The sequence below is a fragment of the Carlito syrichta genome, unplaced genomic scaffold (genome assembly GCF_000164805.1).
Source record: "Carlito syrichta isolate Samal-C Ts95f unplaced genomic scaffold, Tarsius_syrichta-2.0.1 Scaffold153628, whole genome shotgun sequence".
NCBI lineage: Eukaryota > Metazoa > Chordata > Mammalia > Primates > Tarsiidae > Carlito > Carlito syrichta.
The window spans coordinates 65,691-80,542 of NW_007097724.1; the positions used below are offsets into that span (position 1 = coordinate 65,691).

The 14,852-nt window shown below is 46.7% G+C and overlaps 1 protein-coding gene across 1 annotated transcript in view; it reads right to left on the reverse strand.

Moving 5' to 3' along the window:
- ODF1 (outer dense fiber of sperm tails 1) overlaps positions 1-3,804 on the reverse strand; it is an 11,492-nt gene extending 7,688 nt beyond the window's left edge. The window contains exon 1 of the mRNA XM_008050725.2: positions 3,326-3,804. Within this exon, the coding sequence (XP_008048916.2) occupies positions 3,326-3,645 (320 nt within the window). The 5' untranslated portion in view covers positions 3,646-3,804. The remainder of the gene's footprint in view (positions 1-3,325) is intronic.
- Between the last annotated feature and the right edge of the window lie 11,048 nt (positions 3,805-14,852).

The window sequence follows — 14,852 nt, forward strand, 5'->3', positions numbered from 1 at the left end:
TTTTTTGAGTGGGAGTCTTACGCTCTTGCCCAGGCTGGAGGGCAGTGACACGCTCCCGGCCACCACAGCCTCGACCTGCTGGGCTCAGGTGATCCTTCTGCCTCAGCCTTCCAAGTAGCTAGAATTACAGGCACGTGCCACCACTCCCGGATAATTTTTTGATTTATTATAGAGATGAGGTCTCGCCAAGTTGTCCAGGCTGGTCTCGAACCCATGGGTTCAAGCAATCCTCTCACCTCCCAAAGTGCTAGGATTATAGGCGTGAGCCACAGCTCCTGGCCCATCTTTACAATAAATTTTAAAAATTAGCTGGACATTGTGGAGTGCCTGTAGTCCCAGCTGAGAGTCTGAAGGGGAAGGATCACCTGAGTGGCTCATACCTACACTCTCAGCATTTTAGGAGGTTGATGTAGGAGGATCATTTGAGCCCAGAAATTTGAGACCAGTCTGGACAACAGAATGAGACCCCATGTCTACAAAAAAATTAAAAATAGCCAAGTGTGGTGGTATGTGCCTGTAATCCCAGCTACTTGGGAGGCTGAGGTAGGAGGATCACTTGAACCCAGGAGTTCAAGGTTGCAGTGAGAGCTATGATTGTGCCATTGCACTCTAACCTGGGTGACAGAGCTAAGACCCTATCTCTAAAAAAAAAAAAAGAAAGAAAATTAATTAATAATTTTTAAAAAGAAATTTATGGGAAGAATTAGGAAATTATTGGCTAACGCTTTTTACCAGTTTTAAGGAAGCACCCAGAGATAGAGCAAATTGACTCTCACAGGGAAAAACAATTTCAGTGAAGCCAAGACCACAGACCAAGAAGTCATCACTTTGCCACTGGGCTAAGAACCTTCTAGAGGACACAGTCTGACATCTGAAATGTCATAAACAGCCAAACCCCAGCATTCTTTAAAGGGGTGAGATGTCATGTGAGTATCAATCCTCAAGTCAAAAAGCCTTGGGCAAGGTTTCACACCAAAGATTATTTAAAGGAAAAAAAAAACAGAGTTAACATGATATTTCTAGATCTATTTAGTCATGGATCAGGAGCTAGCTTAGAGACAAGAGACATTTCACTTGGAAGAAACAAATACTAACAGTGGGAGTCCTCTGGGACTGGGGCTAGGATCAGGGCTTAATATTTTCACCCATATTCAGGAAAATTGAATATTTAGGTTTGCAAGTGACACTAAGCCTTTCTGGATAGTGAAATGTCAAATTGTCAGAAACAGAGCACAGGCATTTCACAGGGTTGTATGAATGGGAAGAAAAGTGACTGGAAAGAGATAAAAGAAAGCAAGCCTGAGGTTTCTAAAATGGACCTAGAGTCATCAGTTCAGAAACTGGGGTATTAATGTAAAGACGTCATCAGCTTTACATACTGCTGCAGGCACAGAAGAAAAAAAAAACTGGCCAACACCCAGGCACTGTCAGCAAAAGCATCACAAACTACATTGCTGAGAATTAAGCTTGAAGCCGTGTCTACTGCACACCAAGAAATAGGGCTTCCTGGAGGAGGCGTAAAGAGGCCAGACAGCAAGGGACAGAGAGGCACTTTCATCCGTAGAGTCTGGGAGCAGCCAGAAGACTGAGGCTGAAAGGACATGGACAAGGGCATTCAGGTATCCAAGGACACGAGATGAGTGGACACAGACTTGTGTAAGCAATGTCTGTAACTTGATACCTTAAAGAGTAAAAAGAAACATTAATTCAAAAAGACTGTCAATGAATTTATAGGCGATAGCCCCATCCCAGACTATGAAGAAGGTCCACTCCTGACCCTTTGTGGCTGATGACCTAGTAATTGTCCTATGGCCCTTTCCAATGAAACACCACTGTCACTGTTGTCAAGAGACTTGGCCAGGCATGGTGGTTCAGGCCTGTAATCCCAGCACTTTGGGAGGCTGAGATGGGAGGATCCCTTGAGTCCAGGAGTTCAAGACCAGCCTGGGCAGCGAGACCTCGTCTCTACAAAAACTCCAAACAATTTGCTGGATGTGGTGGCATGCACCTGTATCCCCATCTACTTGGAAGACTGAGGTGGAAGGATCACCTGAGCCCAGGAGGTCAGGGTTGCGATGAGCTGTGATTGTTCCACTGCACTCCAGCCTGGGTGACAGAATGAGACCTTGAGAAAGAAAGAAAGAAAGAAAGAAAGAGAAAGAGAGAGAGAGAAAGAAAGAAAAGAACCAAGAGACTCTATCTATGCCATTTTAAAAAATACTATCATAATAAACACAGTTTTTCTGCACCTTGCTTGTTTCATTTAATACATCAACACATACTATGCTTCATCATATTTATTTATTTATTTTTTGAGTTGGAGTCTCACTCTGCCGCCCAGACTGGAGTGCAGTGGCCGCTCCCAGCCACCGCAGCCTCGACCTGCTGGGCTCCGGCGATCCTTCCGCCTCAGCCTTCCATGTAGCTGGAATTACAGGCATGCGCTACCACGCCCGGCTGATTTGTTTCATCATATTTTGTGTCTACATATTATTCCAGTGTGAATGTATCATTTATTTAACCAGGGACAGTCGCTATCAGCCATTTTTTTCATTAATACTAACAGACTAAATGTTGTGTGTGGAACATTAAGGAAGGAAAGCTTCCTCCGGGCAAAAAATAAAATGTAATCAAAAACAATTTTTTTAAGTGACTCACTTAAATGACTCAATTTAATTAAAACTCTTTTAAGTCTACTCTGAAAGCTGCAACTTAGTCCTGTTGTTTGCTTGCAAGACCTTTTCTGGAGTAGGAGGGGAGGCCAACACGACAGACCCGACTCCAGATGCCTGTGAAGTCTTTGTCTGGAGTGGGGGATGGAAGAAAGCTTTTCCTACAAAACCGAGGCCTTGCCTCTACGCCTCAATTTGCTCCCCTGCAAAAAGCCTCTGGCAAACATTAAGGACTTGATCAATTATTATGCCTCCTCCTGCAGTCATTTCTGTAAGTCCAAATATACTCAAATCACTTTACTCATAACCAGGAAAAATGTTTCGTTGGCTGCTTCCAATGGCTTTTTAATGACATCCCCCATTTCTTCCCCTCATTAAAGCCACATTATTTGTCATGTTGGCATTCCCGCTGTAAACCACCAGCGACCTTGCCCATCGACACTGTTACCACGCTGTCTTTTGAGAATCTTGCAATTCCCATCATGGACTCATTTACTCTTCTTTTCTTAAATCTTTCCTAAGTCACCAGGATTATTACCCTGAACCCTTTTCATCTTTGTTCAAGTATCGATTGTCATATATATATATATTTCTGATTCCAACGTCTAAGGCTAATATACCAACTATACACGTCTAAAAATAAGCTCTTTTACTTGGCAAGCTCCCGCTTTTCATCCTCTATGGCTCTGATGGCTTTTCTCTCCAGACTTCGGAGAGAGGGTCGAAGACAGTACAGCTTGTAGTCACATACGCAGCATGGGTAGACGTCACACAGTCCGCAGGAGCGCGAGCGTTTGGAGTAGCACAGGCAGTAGGGATATGGGTGCAGATCACAGCAGCAGTAGGGGTGCATACACAGGTCGCAGAGGCATCGCGTGCTGAATTCGTCGATGCATCTCAGCTGCCTCAGTTCTCTGTCCACCTTCTTTATGTCCCGTCTGACGCTGTCCAAGAGACAATTCAGTGCAGCCATTACAGTCACACCTTATTGTTCTGTGAGTACCTTTGGGGAAGGGCACTCAGGGGAAAAAATTGTTCTAAGCTCTTCTCAGAAGTTTCTTTTAAAAATAAATGAGGCACACATGACTCACTTACTTTAAAGCTTGTGCTCTGTGACCTCACTGCCCTCTGAGTATGTCATAGTCTTCTGGTTACCACGTGAACGGTACACAGGCGTGGTCCCCAGAGACCCTCCTCAGGGTTACAGGGCTGCTCTCAGAACCATACCAATGTGAGGATTTCACTCACTTTGACGTGGGATGGGTCTCCCAAGCAGTCGCAGCTCTGTTGGGTTCATGGGACTGACCTGAACGTCCTTGACATGTGTGTGCTCTGGGGACAAGCCGTGGCAGTGCCTGTGTGTTGTCCCCTTGGTCCGGAGCTGCCTGGTTTCTCTCTCCATTTCCCTAGTCCTGGTTGGAGCTTGGCTTTGCTCCTTTTTGCACTAGGATTCATTCTGGCTCCAAGCAGTAGAATATAAAGAACATTCCCATAGTTCTCCTCCTAAGTCATCCTCCAACCAGACTTTGTCCTTGATCTTCCGAGTTGCAAGTCTCTGAGACCGGCCCATTCATTACTAGCTGGGGTCATGACCATCCTGGGACCTCAGTTCTTACTGGTGTGTGTGTATATGGCAGGAGGTGGGTGCTGTCTTACCCTTTTGGGGGGGGGGGGCGACGTCTCACTCTGTTGTCCAGGCTGGAGTGCAGCGGCGAGATCATGGCTCACAGCAGCCTTGACCTCCTAAACTCAGGCAGCAATCCTTTCTCCTCGGCCTCCTGAGTAGCTGGAACCACTGGCGTGTGCCACCACACCTGGCTCATTTATTTCTTTCTAGTAGAAACGGAGTTTCACTATGTTGCCCAGGCTGGTCTCAAACTCCTGGCCTCAAGCAATCCTCCCATCTCGGCTTCCCAAAGTGCTGAGATTATAGGCATGAGCCACCAGGCCCACCCTGCCCTGTCCTTTTAAGCTCCCATCTCTCAGTACTCAGGTCACCACCTCCCAGCAACCAAACTTCTGGTCTTGTGTCCAAGCACCCAAATGACTCATCCCCAAATGCTACCCAAATGTTGGTTTTTGATTCTCTTGTAGTCAACTTCCTGAAACCTCCACTTCCGTTTGTTTTCTTTGGCTCATATTGACATCCTGGACCCCTGACTCGGCCTCAGGTTTGGTTTTTAGTACTTCTATGCCTCTGTTCCTTCCCCCTCAAGCCATTCTGGATGGACTAAGGCACCAGGTACTCAACAACAGACAGGTGGTTGGATGTGACCCTGGAAAGGGAGACAAGGGCCAGGTGTGAAGGGACTTGGAGCCAGAATAGGGAGTTTGAACTTTATTTTGTGTTCAATGAAGGATCATCATCACTTTCCTTTTTTGAGTCAGTGTCTCACTCTATTGCCCAGGTGCTGGAGTGCAGTGGCATGATTCTGGCGCACCGCAGCCTTGACCTCCTGGGCTCAGGGATTCTTCTGGCTTAGCTTCCCAAGTGGCTGGGACTACAGGCATGTGCCACCATGCCCAACTAATTTTTTTTTGGTAGAGATGAGGTCTTGCTCTACTGTCCAGGTTGGGTCTTCAACTCCTGGGTTCAAGCAACCTTCCTCCCTTGGCCTCTCAAAGTGCTGGGATTACAGGCGTGAGTCACTGTGCCCCGCCAATATTCTTTTCTCTTGGCAGAAGTTGAAAGGTGTCAGACAGCCACGCTAAAGGTGAAGTGCAAGGGGATAACAGCAGTGGTGTCAGACAAGAGAAAACACAAGTCTGGGCTGGGGATCGAGGCTAGAGGGATGACCAGGAGGCAGCCAGGGGAGTCCTTCCCCAGTCCCACCCAGGCCCCATCTGATCATTTTCCACACTGCAGCCTGAGTGATTTTCATATATAAACCCGCCATTCCTCAACCTTCCCCCAAACCCTGCCCACCTTCAAAGTCTTCAAGGTCATCTTCGTCCTCTTAAAAGGGTCAAAATCTTCACAAGGTACTAAACAAACAGGGCATCTTCTATTTCCCCAGTCTCCTCTCTCATCATTATTATTACTATTTTAATTTTAAAGATGTGGGGTACAATTCAAGATTAGGTATACAAGTGGTCATCATTGTACAAGTAACATTTGAGTCTCCCTTTGCTTCTTCCATCACTATTATTGTATGTAATTCATGGCCCCTCAACCAGCGGCCTTCCTGGAAGGCCACTCACTCCCTTGAAGACCATTTCTCACTCCTTCCACCTCATTCAGAACTTTCACACACTGGCTGAGCAAGGTGGCTCACTCCTGTAATCCCAGCACTTTGGGAAGCCAAGACAAAAAGATTGCTTGAGCCAGGAGTTCAAGATCAGCATGGCGAGACCTCTTCTCTACACAATCAATCAATCAATCAATCAAAAAAATTAGCCAGGCATGGCAGGGCACACCTATAGTCCCAGCTACTTGGGAAGCTGAGGTAGAAGGATCAGGTCCAGCAGGTTGAGGCTGCGGTGGCTGTGAGCGTGCCACTGTATTCCAGCCTGGGCAACAGAGAGAGACTCTGAAACACACACACACACACACACACACACAAATCTATCCCTTAGCAAATGTCAGAAAAGGTTGAAACAGGCAAGCTCTTAAGTTTCAGATTGTTAAATACACAAGTTCAGGAGCTTAAATACACACAGCTGTATACATAGCAGATGATTATGATGATTACAGCTACATTTCAACCACGATTCTCCCATGACCTTGCCTTTCTAGTGAGTCATCATGGAGTATATTCTTGGCATCATTTCAGGTGACTAAATAAAGGTTGTGTCTCCTAAGATCAGATGGAAATGTAATCTGTTCATCTCAGAAGGACAATGTTGAAATTAATCAGAACCTGCTAAGACCCTGAAGAATGGTCTATACTTTCAGGTCCTTAAAGCATAATTACAAGGAGCATCTGGGGGCCCTAATTTGAAGGTGGGGACCCTTCCTTATGCAGGGCTATGTCCATGGAAGTTCCCATCCACCTTGGCAGGTGTCCAGATACACCCTCGTTGGGACGGAAGGGCAGACCCTGGGAGCCTCCCAAGCTGGACAACACTTGCTTGGTCCCCAGTGTTGGTGAAACCATGAGCCAAAGAGGGTCCTCTCTGTCTCTTCCTATAGCTCAAGTTCATTCACTAGGCCACTGTTACAAAGATACTCCTCTAACCTATGTTGGCTCAAGATACAGTGCTTAAACATGAAATCCAAAATTAGTCTGGGTGCAGTGATTCACGCCTATAATTCCAGCACTTTGGAGGTCAAAGCAGGAGGATCACTTAAGACTAGGAGTTCAAAACCAGCCTGGGCAACATAGCGAGACCTTGTCTTTACAAAAAATAAAAAAATAAAATAAACTCTCAAAAAAAAAAAATACAAATTATACACACATGTGACCTCAACTCTCTTAAAAAAAAAATCCATAGACGGAAAGAAACACCCTGAAAAGTTAACTGTGGTTGTCTGTGACTAGTAGAATTATAGATGGTTTTTGCCCAGGTGTGGTCCCAACACATTGGGAAGCTGAGGATTACTTGAGGCCAGGGGTTTAAAACCTGTCTGGGCAACCACAGTGAGACCCCTTCCCTACAAAAAAATTTTTTTAATTAGCCAGGCTCAGGAGGCTGAGGAGGGAGGATTCCTTGAGCCCAGGAGATCAAGGCTGAGGTGAGCCAGGATTGTGCCACTGTACTACTCGAAAAAAAAAAATTATAGATGACCTAACATTTGTTTCTAGACTTTTCTGTGATTTCGAAGTGTCTTTTTGTTTGTTTTGTTTTGTTTTTTTGAGTTGGAGTCTCACTCTGTCACCCAGACTGGAGTGCAGTGGCCGCTCCCGGCCACCACAACCTCGACCTGCTGAGCTCCGGCGATCCTTCCACCTCAGCCTTCCAAGTAGCTGGAATTACAGGCATGCGCTACCATGCCCGGTTCATTTTTTATTTGTTGTAGAGATGCGGTCTCACCAAGTTGCCCAGGCGGGTCTCGAACCTGCGGGCTCAGGCAATCCACTCACCTCAGCCTCCCAAAGGCGCGGGATTACAGGCTGAGCCACCAAGCCCGGCTTCTAAGTGTCTTTAATGAGGAGTATCTCACCAGCTTAATACTAAAACACTTTCTGATATTGTACTGTCTACTATCCTCTTTGCACTGAACTGCCACACCCAACTCTGGCCCCTGCCTGTAAAATCCAGGTGGGCTTCAGGGCCCCTCCACCGCTGAGCAGGTCAGTTGGAAAGTCTTTCTGTAATGTACATCCGAAATGTGACCTGTCCATCATCCACGGCATCTTCTTTTTTTTTGAGTTGGAGTCTCACTCCTTCGCCCAGGCTGGAGTGCAGTAGCATGCTCACTGCCACCCCAGCATCGACTTTCTGGGCTCGTTCTCCTTCTGTCTTAGCCTTCCGAGTAGCTGGAACTGCAGACACCGGCCACCATGCCTGGCTATTTAAAAAATTGTATTGTAGAGATGAGCTCTCACCGGGTTGACTGGGTTGGTCTCGAACCCGCAGACTCAGGCAATCCATTCACCTAGGCCTCCCAAAGTGCTGGGATTACAGGCTGAACCACCGAGCCCAGCCCCACGGCATCTTCTTGCGGTAAAAAAACTTTCTCCCCTCCCATCCCACCCTCCACCATCAGGTACTGCCAGTGAAGGTACTAGCATGTAACCTGAGCTGGCCAATCCAGCTCTCTGCCAGGAGTTTGATCTTTAGCAGAGACAGCACACCTGCAGATGGCGATCCATTCTGACAGCACACCTGAAAGACACTGCAGCTCAGTGACTTTGCTGTTGTGTCATCTTCATACTCAGCATTTCTTTGGGCCTGAGTCCCTCCAAATCTTTCCAAAGTTCTTGTTTTTCTAAAGTTACGCAGTCAGTTTCTGTTTCTTTTATTTCTTTTTGAGTTGAGGTCTCATTCTCCCGCCTAGGCTGGAGTGCAGTGGCGTGATCCCAGCTCACCGCAGCCTCAAACTCATGGGCTCAGGTGATCCTTCTGCCTTAGTCTCCTAAGTAACTGGGACTACAGGTGTGTGTTGCTACACCCAGCTAATTTTTAATTTTTTTTTTTGTAGAGAGGAGGGCTTACTATGCTGCCCAGGCTGGTCTCAAACTCCTGGCCTCAAGGGATCCTCCTGCCTCAGCCTCCCAAAGTGCTGGGATTACAGGTGTGAGTCACTGTGCCCAGCCCAGATTCTGCTTCTTGTAACTAAAGAATCCAACTGACGTGACAGCCATGGCCAGGACTTCCCCACGGAGAACCACTTCAGGCTGGACTTGCAAGTCAGCTGTCACTGCAGTGGATGTGTCTCATGGGAGTCCAGCTCCTCCCCCTTAACCCAGACCAGTTGCAGGACAGCGGCCATTCCTGAAAAGCCCTGAGGATATGGGAGAATGATGTTGACCAGGGAAAATGACTGGCAGCACCCAGGAAGATCCATCCATGAACACTGTCTCTGAACAAGAGAGACTTCAATGGAGGCAGAATCCCAGAACTTTAGCTTTGGAAAAATCCAAGTTGTGGAAACTGCCGATGGGCGGGGGGGGAATTGGCAGTAGTGGGAAACTGCCAGGGGATGGAGGGCACACCTCATCAACAAGGGTACCTGCATAATGAACATTTGTATACCTAACCCTGAATTGTACCCCACATCTTCAAAATAAAAATTAAAAAAGTATTTAAAAAAGAGAAAATCCAAGTTGGCCAGGTGCAGGAGCTCACACCTATAATTCTGGCACCTTGGGGTGCTAAGGATTGCTTGAACCCAGGAGTTCAAGACCAACCTGGGCAACATACTAAGACCTCGTCTCTACAAAAAAGATTTAAAAATTAGGTGTGGTGGTGCATGCTTGTAGTCCCAGCTACTCGGGAGGCTAAAGAGGGAGGATTGCTTGAGCCCAGGAGGTTGAGGCTACAGTGAGCTGTGATTACGCCACTGCACTCCAGTCTGGGTGACAGAGTGAGACCCCCCCCCACTTAAAACAAACCAACAAGTAAACAAAAATTGAAAAAATATTAGCCAGAGGCTGGGCGTGGTGGCTCACATCTATAATCCCAGCACTTTGGGAGGCTGAGGTGAGAGGATTACCTGAGCCCAAGGGTTTGAGACCAGTCTGGGCAACTTGGTGAGACCTTGTCTCTATAATAAATCAAAACATTAGCCAGGCGTGGTAGTGCCCGCCTCTAGTTCCAGCTACTTGGAAGGCTGAGGCGGAAGGATTGCCTGAGCCCAGCAGATTGAGGCTGCGGTGGCTGTGAGCGTGCCACTGCACTCCAGCCTGGGTGACAGTGAGACTCCAACTCAAAAAAAAAAGACCGGGCTCGGTGGCTCAGTCTGTAATTCCAGCAATTTGGGAGGCTGAGGTGAGTGGATTGCCTGAGCCTGTGGGTTTGAGACCAGCCCAGGCAACTTGGTGAGACCTTGTCTCTACACTTAAAAAAAAAATTAGTTGGTCGTGGTAGCATGCGCCTGTAGTTCTGGCTACTTGGAAGGTTGAGGTGGAAGGATCACTAGAACTCAGCAGATCGACGCTGGGGTGACCGTGCCACTGCACTCCAGCCTGGGTGACGGAGTGAGACTCCAACTCAAAAAAAAAAAAATTAGCCTGACGTGGTGGTGCATGCCTGTAGTTCCAGCTATTCGGGAGGCTGAGGTGGGAGGATCACTTGAGGCCAGGAGGTCAAGGCTCCAGTGAATCAGGATCACTATACTGCACTGCAGCCTGGGTGATAGAGTAAAATCCTGCCCCAGAAACAAACAAACAACAACAAAACAAAACCCAAGTCATCCAAACAGCTTCCCTACTCAGCAAAGACTCTTTGCTAGAACACGCCAGGTGGATTCACATGGAAAAAACAGAGCCTCTTCTATGGGTTGAGGTGCCCGCTTATTGGTTTAGATGACCAACCATGTGGCTCATGTAATTTCACCTCCCTCTAATCCCCCAGGTCCACAAGGTCTTCAACAATATCTTCCTGCCAAATAAGGTATGGGGTAAGGAGGAGGAGGAGGGTGCCAGTATATCCTTTTGTAGCTGCACCCAACATGAGTGAACCCACAGGTCCAAGTTGCTATAGCAAGAAGACTGCTCTTGCCTGGTAGAGTCAGAATGTTCCCCTTTTTCTTTCAGCAAACACAATCATTCAGATGTTATTGCAAAGGAGTCGTGGGAATTTCATGTACCAAATAAATACATGAATAAATTCCTCATTAAAATTTGAAAAAATAGGCCAGGCATGGCCCCTCATGCCTATAACCCTAACACTTTGAGAGACCAAGGCAGGAGGATTGCTCGAGCCCAGAAGTTTGAGACCAGTCTGGGCAACATAGCAAGGCCTCATCTCTACAAAAAAAATGTAAAAACTAGCCAGGTGTGGTGGCGTGCACCTGTCATCACAGCTACTCAGGAGGCTGAGGCAGAAGGATCATCTGAGCCCAGGAGGTTGAGGCTACAGTAAGCTGTGATCATGCCACTGCATTCCAGCCTGGGCAACAGAAAAGAGATTTGAGGTACAGATGGGGGTGTTCAGGTGACCAACCATCCCAACTTGCCTAGAATTGACCCTCATCTGGAGTGCAAACTTGCATTCCCACTTCTGGTTCTGAAGGTAGTAAGGAGTCTTGTTAGGTACCCGCTCTGAATTCTTTGTGACAACTACAGCTCCTAACTTTTCTTTTTCTCTCTCTGTTATCTTCATTTGCCTCTTTCCCCTCCTCCTTTTCAGTCTCATGAATTCTCCAATAAAAATTGTCAATAGCAACCTGGATTGCTCTTGATGAAGACAGAGACCAAAAAATGTCTTTGAATTCCACACTGCAATAATTCAAACATAAGAGCACATTCCCATCTCTACCTAGGAACAGAAGGACTTGCTTCTGCCGTAGCCCGTGGCCTGGTTAGCTCAGGGAGTTGAACATATCTATATCACCACTTTCTCCACCATGACTGCCTATCTTTTTTTTTTTCTTATTTGAAGTCTCACTCTTGTCGCCCAGGCTAGAAAGCAGTGGCACGCTCACAGCCACCACAGCCTGGACCTCTGGGCTTAGGAGATCCTTCCACCTCAGCCTTCCAAGTAACTGGAACTACAGACACACACCACCACGCCCGGCTAGTTTTTGTGATTTATTGTAGAGATGAGGTCTCACCAAGTTGCCCGGGCTGGTCTTGAACCTCAGAGCTCAGGCAATCCTCTCACCTCGGCCTCCTAAAATGCTGGGATCACAGGCTGAGCCACCGCACCCGGCCCATGACAGCCAATCTTAACAGATGCTTGTTTGAGTAATAATGATGCCTCACACTGAATGAGTGCTACCCCTCACAGCGATATCATGAAGCAGTACTATTATTATCCCCATTTTGTAGATGAAGACACTGAGGCAGAGAGTTCACACAGCAAGTAGCAGAGGTAGGGCTCTACAAGGGGGGTCAGCCTCTAGTCTCTTTGTCTTGGAAGACTAATGACCCTTGAGAAGAAAATTTCTCTTGACTTTGACCTTTGAGATGAAAGAGGAATTAGACTTGAACACTAGGACTTCCAGATTTCCTGCTCCTATCATTGTCCGCACACCTACAACTTGATTGGCTGCACATTTTTGTTCCGATGGAGTAATGTGCCTTTGTGTTCTGTGGCATCCCTTTGCCCTGCCTGCAATTCCCTTGAGATGGGTGGGGCTACTTCCTTCTTAAGTGCCCCTTCAGTGATTAAAACCCTCTCTCCCCTCTCTGCAAAGACAGTGTTCCTCTCTCCCAAAGGATCGTTTCTTGCCAAGAATGCTTTTCCTTGCATGGCATGCATTTTGTAGAGAAGCATGAACTGCCTTTGTCAATTCGTTCTCAAGACTCACAGCAAAGCATTCCCACAGAGGAGAGCACTAAGTCTTTCTGCCGGGGGTTCTCTGCACAGAGAGTAGATTTTCTAGCCAAATTTTCTGCCTCCAGCTGGGGTTGCTTTTAACCAAAGAATATAGAGTCCCAAACCTTCTTTTTACCTAATATTCTGTCTGACTCAACTTTCCAGGGAAAGTTCCCAGGAGCTGAGGTACGTTCCAATCACTGACTCTTTACTCCAGATGCTGAAAGCTGGAGAGAGGCCTAGACCCAGGTTCCTTTGAGCTGTGGGACTGGATGGCCCAAAGAGGAGGAGGGGACAGAAAAGAGGAAGGAAATGGAAATGTGGAACCTGTACTCTTGATCTCATTCAGGGGTTCTCCGACTTCTTGATCTCAGTGAGGCAGGTATAGCTAACATAGTCTAGAAGTAGTTAGGCAGGTTTTCTCAGGCAGGTCTAATTTGAACTGGGTAAGCTTTCAGACATCTTTCTTATCCGTACACCACCTTCACCTAGTCGACCAGGCATATATGACCTGAACACCTTGTGGGTTAGAACTACCAGTGCAGTAAATCACAGAAACAATAGGGAATTCTCCAAAACACAAACATGATGTCCTAAGAAAAGTCCAAGTCTAGTTAGATAGTAATTTTCATTACTTAGAAGGTCCTTAGGAACTTAAAAGGTTGACAGATGCCAATCAAACCTTGTGACCAGATACCTGCAGCTCTCTGCTCATAGCTCTTGATTTGCTTAATTATCATTGTAGATGTGCATAAAGCTTCTTGTCAAAGGCAAGCATGTACCGTTTCTCTTAAGGCACCCATGCTCTTCCTTGAGTGTGCCCTTTTCTTTTTAATGAATTATTTCTTAAAGTATACTTTGGATTCGTTCTGAAATTCTTTTCTGTGGCAAAGTCAAGAACCCATGGAGCAACACACCACACACTACCCAGCATCATCAGGACCACTTGACACTTTTAACAATTATCAAGGACCCCAAGGAACTTTTTGTAATCTGGGTTTTACCCATCAATAATTCCCACATTAAAAATTAAAATTAGCTGGGCTCAGTGGCTCAGCCTGTAATCCCGCGCCTTTGGGAGGCTGAGGTGAGTGGATTGCCTGAGTCCGCAGGTTTGAGACCCGCCTGGGCAACTTGGCGAGACCTCATCTCTACAATAAATCAAAAAATGAGCCGGGCATAGTAGCGCGCCTGTAGTTCCAGCTACTTGGAAGGCTGAGGCGGAAGAATCGCTGGAGCCCAGCAGGTTGAGGCTGCAGTGGCCGGGAGTGGCCACTGCACTCCAGTCTGGCTGACAGAGTGAGACTCCAACTCAAAAAAAAAATTAAAATTGAAAAATTTACAAAATATACACTTATTTAAAAATTAACATTAGGGCTGGGCTCGGTGGCTCAGCCTGTAATTCCAGCGCTTTGGGAGGCCGAGGTAAGTAGATTGCCTGAGCCTGCGGGTTCGAGACTCACCTGGACAACTTGGCAAGACATAATCTCTACAATAAATCAAAAATTAGCCAGGTGTGGTAGCGCGTGCCTGTAGTTCCAGCTACTTGGAAGGCTGAGGTGGAAGGATCGCCGAAGCCCAGCAGGTCAAGGCTGCAGTGGCCAGAAGCAGCCACTGCACTCCAGTCTGGGTGACAGAGTGAGACTCCAACTCAAAAAAATAAAAAAAATTAACATTAGTAAGTTATTACATATCAACATAGCTATTTTATGAAAACTGTTTTGAAAACAAAAAAAATTGATAACAGGGGCACTGTTTTATATATATATATTTACAAAGTTTTCTAATGTCTGGCTTCCTAGGGGGCAGCTGAAATATCTTCTGCCTTCAGTCTGTTGCAATGTGTTGTTTTGGTTTAAATAGATGAAAATTAAACTTGATACAGATGTGTAGCTGATAAAGGAAGGACCTCTCAGACTCCTGGAAGGGTCTTGGGATCATCTTGAGACTCACTGCTTTAACTCAATAGTTCCAGAAGCTACACAGTGCTTCAAAGTCACAACATTACGCTTTTCCTAAAACATTTAATTCTGGCTGGACATAGTGGCTCATGCCTATGGCACTTTGGGAGGCCGAGGTGAGAAGATTGCCTGAGCCCACAGGTTCGAGACCAGCCTGGGCAACTTGGCAAGACCTCATCTCTACAATAAATCAAAAAATTAGCCGAGTGTGGTGGCATACACCTGTAGTTCCAGTTACTTGGAAGGCTGAGGTGGAAGGATCACCTGAGTCCAGCAAGTTGAGGCTGCGGTGGCTGGGAGCATGCCACTGTACTCCAGCCTGGGTGACAGAATGAGACTCTGAGTGAAAAAA